This window comes from Dermacentor silvarum, chromosome 11 (assembly GCF_013339745.2).
Source record: "Dermacentor silvarum isolate Dsil-2018 chromosome 11, BIME_Dsil_1.4, whole genome shotgun sequence".
Lineage (NCBI taxonomy): Eukaryota > Metazoa > Arthropoda > Arachnida > Ixodida > Ixodidae > Dermacentor > Dermacentor silvarum.
The window spans coordinates 67,363,022-67,371,574 of NC_051164.1; the positions used below are offsets into that span (position 1 = coordinate 67,363,022).

General features: G+C 48.1%; 1 protein-coding gene across 1 annotated transcript in view; it reads left to right on the forward strand.

The window, feature by feature from the left end:
* LOC119433361 (uncharacterized) overlaps positions 1-7,326 on the forward strand; it is a 31,777-nt gene extending 24,451 nt beyond the window's left edge. The window contains exon 9 of the mRNA XM_037700521.2: positions 5,198-7,326. Coding sequence (XP_037556449.1) covers positions 5,198-5,517 — 320 coding nt within the window. The 3' untranslated portion in view covers positions 5,518-7,326. The remainder of the gene's footprint in view (positions 1-5,197) is intronic.
* Positions 7,327-8,553: the final 1,227 nt, after the last annotated feature.

Here is an 8,553-nt window from a genome sequence, read left to right on the forward strand (position 1 = left end):
TCACCGAAGAGCCGGCGGAGTCACTTTTGGCGGGAAATTGAAGAAAAAAGGCTCCTCTTATCAACGAGACCAATACGACTGCGATCGCGCGCGTAGGAAAAGAGCTATGCGCCCCGATAAAAAGGGTTGTTCTTGCGCAAAATTCAGCTCATAGTGATGTTCTAAATTGATACTGTGGGCAAAATGTTCTTCCGCGAGATGGGCAACTTGGTGAATTAAATGACTATTAGCTGTAGATATTGAAAATGTCATCTTTAAAAAAATAGCTTTTTTCGCAATTTTTTTACCTCGAAGAGCCGTGTCCCCCCTTAAAAACTCCATTCAGTAATGAGATCGCCCGTCAGCCAGCTTTTTTCATTGAGGCTCTCGGAGCCAGGGCTTTTGCCAAGGCACGGAGTACTTCCAATCCACATCTTTACATTGTTAACGCAGTCCTCTTTCTCGATGGAAATGTTCAGCTGTCTCCATCAAAAAGTACACTTGTGTATCGGAGGTTGCATCGCTCCAGGGACCTCCTGAACAAGATAAGCGCAGCCTCTCCTCCATCTCGCCAGCTTTCTTTCCTGTATTCTGGCACAGATGGCTCTCCTTCCCCTTTTTGTGATAGGGGTTACCTTTCTTAGGATCCAATTCACACCTGGCACAGAAGTTACTGAGGACAACATAGTCCAAAATGAGCCCGCTGAAGAGCTCGATAAGGGTGCTGACACCTGTGAGACGAATGCCCCAGAGTCATCCATGACCCGCAATATTGCCCAAATTGTTCTAATTTAGTTTCGCGTAAAGTTTCTCGGCAGCACGGCTAGTGGCAGGCGTCAGCTTCGTCTTCACGTAAGTTCGCCACGTTTTCATATGGACGCCACAATGTACAATGTTTATTGTTGCAAACATGTCATTTAGCGCAGTTTGTCTGTTTCTTGTAGCTTGCATAGTGAGCGCTTTCACGCTGAACGGATTTCTTTTTTTGGTCTCCATCGACGCGCGGCGAACTCCACGCTGTCATCTCGCCGCAGTGTGCACACACAAGCAGCAGCTTGACAGCAAGGCCATATTCCCGCTCACCTTTGCCGATTTTCGCATTGCCGTTGCAGATTTTGCACTTTGCAAGCATCAGCAAAGTGTTCACTGCCTCCAAGCTCACAATTGTGAATGTTGTAGCATCAGGCGGGCGAGCCACGGCATGGGCGTGTTCGGAAAAGAAATTTTTTCATTCCATCGCTGGAAGGGATGACATCTGCTTAAGTTTCGTTGCTGCTTTTTCCCAGATGTCTTATAGCTGCAGAGCTTGCAGGATTTGCGCATTGTGGCGCACACGGCCGATGTCCGCAGTGCTCTCGGTAGCAGACGGGTTCGCTGGGCCGGCGATGGTTAGGTTTACTGTGGGGGGCTTGGCCGGCTTGGCAACCGCACCACCAAGCACGGCACAACCGTGATCTTGCGCTTCCTCGGTCATTGTGGAGCACTTTTTGAAGTTTTCACCTAATGACTGCTTTGTCTGTTTTCCAAATTTGTGCTTGCTGCGGAACTTCACTGCTCGAGTCATGGCTGCATGCTCTGTTGGCGATAGCAAAACAAAATGGTGCACGCGTAAGCGTGCGCCGATGCTGTGAAGTAGACAATGGAAAAGCCACAAAGTCACTATCGAGGGTTGTTTGTTCTCAACCCATAGGCGTCTCCACCTCGATAGGTGCATTTTGGTGCGCCACATGGGAAATTGTCGCCAATGTAGCGGACCAAATCTCCTTCAGTTTGCTGGAGCGTTGGGGTCGTGGGAGAGAGGAGTGGGTGCCGTCGGCTTTTCTGCTGTCTTCCTTTTCATAGTTTCTACTGTCTTCCTTCTCGTGCGAGACAAATTGGAGTTTTCACTCTTGGTCCCTTCAACCATGTCGGGAGGTGGCAGAACTAGAAACTCATCACAGACAATAGCCTTGTCTTGTTCACTGATGTCCTCGTAACTCTTGCACCACAGGTGTGGAAGCCATGTCAACAGGCACATCCGAGTAGCTAGAATGTTTGCTGGCTGATGATCTTGTGTTCCGGCTCTTGTGTAGGATGGCGTCGGAGCACAAGTCAAGTTTTGGTTCCACTCCATTCATTCCAGTGTCTCAGTTGTGCCGACCTGTCAACTGTGCTTTCATCTTCAAGATCTCAATCAGGTTCCTGGACTGGTCAAGAACCTGACTTACGGGTAGGTGCAGAGATTTCTCCTGGTCATGGGCTCTTGACAAGCTTACGTCCGAGATGCCCGTGATCGAGATGTCCAGTGAAGGAATGGCTCATTGGGCCTAAAGGGTAGAAAGATATGGGGGTTGGGAAATGAAGTGGGTCAGCTGCGAGAGGTCCACTCTGCACGATGCGGAGCATGCCCGAATCTACCAGAAAGGCATAGAGAGTTCGCAGAACGTTGCCGGCTTCCGTCGACAGACGGATACTCCATTCGTAGCTAACCACTTGGCCTCGGTGCTTCCACTGAAGGCCTTGAACTTTTGGCAGTCCCACAACGGGTGTCGGACTGTTGGTGCAGCTGTTGTGTTGTACGCAGGGCAACTCGTCTGTAAAGGAGACAAGTGAGCCACAGCATCTTCCGATAACTTTTTTATTTCTTTATGCGCAGGCTAGCACTCCATTATGTCTGGAGTTAGTGCCACGCCAGTACGTGCCTTGTGCACTAGCACTTGACAAGCTCTAGGCAGGCCTGTGAGCAGTGGGTCGTCCTTGTGTGTGTAGCCTGTTAGGAGCTTGTGGAACTCTCAGCGTCTCCTTCGTTGTCCAAAGCAGCTGATCGCGGAGTTGCCGTCATGGGACACGAAGATTGCTACGCCGCCACGATGGTCGGAGGCTAAAATCTTACCCGCAGCGGATTCGTCCTTGCGGATTTGCAAATCACCACTCCAAGTTTCGCACTTAGCAAGCGATAATAAAGCAGTGTTGTCCACTGTCAACCATCGTGGAGAAGAGGCTTGCAAGCTTGCGGATGACTTTCAGCAGGTTGACACTGTGACTAAATCGGTAATCTGCTGCACCTGCATGTTGACATCATGAAGTTCAAGCGGTGGGATGTGGTGGCAGCAATGATGGTGGAGATTCCGTACCTGGAGTACTTGCTGGTGAACAATTGACTTTTGGGGCTCGGAAAATTGTGCACTGGACATTACCTGAAAATACCCTGTCTCCCACCATTTATTGAAGCATTGCATTGTTTTGAATCATTGTAGATGAGTTTTTCATCTTCGTGCTTGACAAAGCCAGTGGTGTCAGCGGCACCTTCACAAAAAGTGTTCATGGAGATATACGAATGACTGTGATCAGGTAAGCCTAAATCGATGGGGATGTGAGGCTTGCCATGCCACACGTAGTACCTTGCGTACACCTTCCTGGGGGCGGTAATTTTGGTGGAAGTGGATGCCTGCGGAGAGGTAGCTTGGCACGTCTGCTTTTGAAGAGTTAACATATTGTTTCAAGCCAAAGAAAAGCGCAGCACGCCTCTTCGGCAAAGAGCGGAGGTTGATTGCCTCCGATCTTTTCATCTGTCTGGAGGAAACCTTTTGACACTTTTACTTGCAAAGCTCCAAGCATTTCAGGTGACAGTTATGCACAGCTTTAGGGTCTTTGTCATTCTGGTTAGACAGCTCCAACTTATTGATTTCATTGAGCATGACGAAAGTTGCTTGGGTCTTTGTGGTGCAGGAACTAACATGCCATGTCATTCAGGCATCAATGATGTATGTTGCTCATAAAACAGTGGCATCGTTGTCATATAGCCCTTGGGCGTTTTTTGAACTTGCATTTCTTGTCGAGAGTTGTGAAATTGGAACAGCGTTATCAAGGACCCATAAGTGCAGTTTCTTCGTTGCGTCCTTGAACTTGCTGAGGATGCAGTCCACGATTAAGAGCTTGGTCCTCATGACCATAGCCTTGGAAAGGAGCTAAAATGAGAACACGTTTGTGTTGGCATTATGCACTGAATTGCAAAAACTTCTGTGCCTTATCTGATCAGGGTGAGATAAGCAGCTACGGCTGAAGCAGACAGAAACTTGAGAGAGGTTAAATTTATGGGCAGTTCTGGTGGGGTCTTGAGTATGTTCAGGAGCAGGTAAGTGCCAATGTGGTTCCGCTGCAGTGTGTATCGGAAGCACTTGTTTAGGACGTAACACTTTTCAGTCATCTCTTCGCATTCTTTACTTTCCAAGGGTTGTAGTTGAGCTCTGGGCAGGGGCAAGTAATGCACACAAAAATGCATTATTTGGTAGGGGGCTCTGGTGTCACATTGTAAACATTTAGTACTCATCCTGCTCCCTTCTTGCTTACCTATTTTCCCCTGCTGTACACATTGAAGCATAGTGTTGCATACTTCTTTCGTGTTGCGAAAATATATTGAGAAATAAAAATTTCAAGGCATTTATGGTGTCAGCTAAGATTTTTTTTTACCCCTTAGTTTCCCTCTTGTACTTTGTGCTATTTTTAGTTGTGCATTTGGCATACGAGCTCTCTCCCCAAGGCGCTGGTTTCCATAAGTTAATTCAGCATTCTAGGGAAGCTCGAATTTTTTGGTTTCCGACCACGGGGCTGCGCACCAGTGGCTCTTCCTTTCTGGGAGAGAATACCCATAACTGTAGCCTCTGAGGCAGGCACGAAGATGCAGAGGACCTTGAAATGACACATTCCTTGAGTCGAGACACAAGTACAAGTGTTGCGACTGCAGACCAAACTTAGACCTGGTTTGAAACTGAGCAACTCTGCGGACTGCATGTGACTGTTTTGAGGTTGCAGGGAATGCAAGAGGCGCCAAGTTAGAGTGGAGGAACTTCACGGTGCAAGAATATCGCTGCAGCTTTATAGTACATTTCAGACAAACTGAAGGCCTCAAGATGCTGGAACTTTTGATGCCACGTGTGGCTCCTTCTGTTAGGAGGTTTTCCCCTGCTGTACACATTGAAGCATAGACCGAGGCTTGCAAGGCAAATGTGTTTTCAGTGGAAGACTCTAGAGATGGCATATTTTTATTTTTTATGTTATTTTTGTTCTTGAGGGTACAGTGGTACAAAGCAAAAAACAGCGTTGCTCGGCATGCTTGCTTAACGAGGCAAGCTGTTCGTGTGAAGGAGCAACTGACGTGTGGTGTGGATGGTAGTGCCAGGGTCCATGTGGGCCTCCTGTGCGGTGCTCGCGCTACAGCGAAGTGCTCTGTCTGGTGCAGAAGAGCCACCTCCTCCGTACACGCCGGGATATTACGACCCAACCACGGGGCTTCCGTACCAGGCAGCGCCTGGAAGCGGCGACTGCTGGGCAGGCTCGTCGGTGCGGCAGCGGGTCACGCCGTCGTGCCCCTCTGGGCCGCTCCTCGTGCGTGGTGTCCGCAGCCCGCCTCCGGTGCCGCAGTCGACGCCATCGCAGCGACCGCACCTCCCCCCTGCTGTGGAGCGAGGGGCGTCGCTGTGGCCCTCGCCTCCGTGGGGGGCGTCGCCCGAGGATGAGGAGCGCCTCGCCGGAGCCATGGGCGCGGCGAGAATCGGATGACGCTCCTCGTAGCCCACTACTGCACAACCAGGAGAGCCTTCGACAGCACCACAATTGGTCATTGCGCCCTGGCGGCCGGCGTCTGCATAAGCGCCGCATTCGCCAGTGGCTAGGCGAGTTGTTGGTGCTGAGCCTGCCTACATGCTCAGTCTGTGCGCTTGGCACACACCTCTGTAAACGGAATGTTGTTTTTAGTAACCACAAGCTAAGCCTTTGTGAGGTTGCACCAACTGACTCGGTTTCACACACTGAATTATCAGAGGGCTGTGAGCAAACTGCCACGTTAGGGCAACTTTCTCATGTGATGATCTTGGAGCTGCAGCAGGTGGGGCAGCAGAAGCGCACTTCACGGGAAGCATGAGAGTTTGGTCTATTGCCTTGTTTTCCTCTACCAAGCTTTTTGTGGTTTTTAGTGGCACTGTTTATTGGAAGTGCCTGCATGAAATTAGCGCTGTGCTGCTAGGTTGGTTGTACCTTGGCTTTTGATGCGAAACGAAGGTTCGAACGGCTCATTACTCTACTTGACCCGTGGACAAATGACACATGTTTACATGCCTGCAATATGGCAGAGGAGCAAGGAAAGAACTTTCACCTTATCTTCCTTAGCAGAGCTAGCAGCCACAGATGTAAGCTTGATTCAGATGAAATTGTCTTTAAAATATGGTAATTGTTTGACCGAACACACAGCTTTCTTTGCATGTGCATGCTCTCCTGTTGCCTTGACCATTGCCAAAGAGGTGAAAAGGTTCTCTACACCTGGCCATTGTGCACTGTTTTAATAGTGGTGGAATATAATGGCGGTGCCACAGGATTGCACCTGTTGTGCGCAGAAGGTACTTGCAGAGAAGCAAAGCTTGTCGTCGGCATTGCAGCAGTCGTTGCAGACAGTTGTTGACTTTTCTAAGTGTGTAGTTGTTTGCTGTTGGAGTCAGCAGTCCACAACCTTTTATCCAAGTATCTGTCTTGTCTCGTGCAGCTTTGGACGTGTGTGTGTGTGTGTGTGTGCGTGAGAACATGTCAGCACACAGGCTGGCCTGTGCTGCGTGAAGTTAAAAGTTCCATCGTGTGCGTTCCCTTTGTCTTCCCTCGGCCAGTGGGTCGTATGTTCAAAAAAAGAGAACACCTGGTCGCATTTCACCCAGGGTGCATTGGAGCAGACGCTTTCTTTCCCCCCTTACCCACTTTACCATGCTTGCTTGTAAACCTTCTCTCCCACTATCGTGCTATGCGTGCTGCCCTGATCAGGAGCTGCTCTTGCCGGCTTTCCCACAATCGTGGTGCAAATTCTGCTCAGTGACGCATTCACCGCTGTTGACGCACACATCTGCCATGGCAACCATATCACCCTGGTACTACGTTGAACAATTGTTGGCCTCTGCTGTTGCTTGACGGAGTGGGCAAGTTGTGACCTTTACTAAGACAATGCAGGTGTCCTCTCATGGAGTTGACTTTGTTGTGGACATTACTGCACTTCCTTTTTAGAGATTACTTTTTTTTTGTAGATCCTGTTATAGCTTTTAGGCGGGAGAAAATGCTGCGCGATTCTTCCCCGGACGCAAACCCGCTTGTGATGGTGCACTTTCTGTGACGCTGACTGCGGCGACCTGTTGCCTTTGCAACCATCTTCTTTACACTTGGGTTGTTGTTTTACATTCAGTAGGCTTAGGGAATTTTTCTACTGTATTCATTTTGCCAAGCTCTTGATTTTGTCTCAAAAAATTGCATCCACAGCTGTTCTGAGAAATTGTTTAGGGTAAGTGTCATGCCAGTAGATCTGAATAATAAAACTAGTACCATGTTTGTTTTGTATCAGTGCCTCTTTTTCCTTCATTTGAAAACTGCAGAGTTGCAGCAGGCTAGCAGATGGTAGTAGGAGGTTAATTTGACATCTTGAAATGATTAAGTTAGTGTAGGCTTTCAGGATGTGAGGAGCTTCATTTCAGAAGGTTTTGCAAACATTGGTCAGCCTGGTACAATGCGCAACTTATTTATTTATTTGGTTAACAATACATGATTGTCGCGATGGTTGGAGCAAAAGGTGATGTTATATAGTCACCTGACTAGGCCTCTAGCACCATATTAGCTTTCATTCCACAAAGTATTCTCTTACAAGACTGAAATTGGCACGCAGGTCATACATGCACAACTGCAGAAAATAAGTAGGTTTTGCGTCTACACTATGGTGGGCATTGATAAATAACAGTAATAGAATATACAACCAGAATTGAAGCACAACAAAACAATATACAACCAGTATACAACTACAATCAATATACAAGTATATGAACGACCAGTAGTCCAATGAACTATATTTCAAATTATCATTATAGATAAGAACTTTGTTCGTGGCAAAAATGAATATGCACCGTACAAACATCATATTAGCTGACTAGCACACAAAAAAAGTACTCATACACAAACAATATTGTACAAAATCAATTGTACTGTAATTTTTTGTGTGCTAGTTGGCAAATATGAAGCACCAGCAAGCTCAAACTTACCAGAACATCATGTCATGCCAAATGAACTTCGCTAGGAAAAATCAATATAAAGCGAAGGCACTTGCGCAGTTCCTATGGAGTGATGATTGGACAGGCTTTCTTCCTACAGAGCTCGCAGGCAAGACATACCCTCTGGAAAAAATGCTCTGTGGTGGATACTGTGCGCATCTCCTATGCTCTTTCCCCTGCCCTTGGTTGCACCTGGCGTGTGAACGATTGTGCCCAACTACGGTCATTGGCACACATTTCCGAAGCGCCTACGTTATACACTGGGGACACTGCGCACCTAAAGTTGAAGTATTTGGTTTTTGAGGAGGCAGTCCTGTTTTTTCTTTGGAGGCACAGGGGGGCCCTCAAGTGGTAGCTGTTGGAAGTTTAAACGCTTCTCTTTCAATGAGTCTGCACAGTGATCATCTGCCATACACAAGTGCATCGTGACACCACCCTGGGGAACTGGAGTTCATGCCCCGGGATCCATATTGATGATCCACCATTGCCAGCAGGATCACGCTGTACCGGAACATAGAGCAACGAC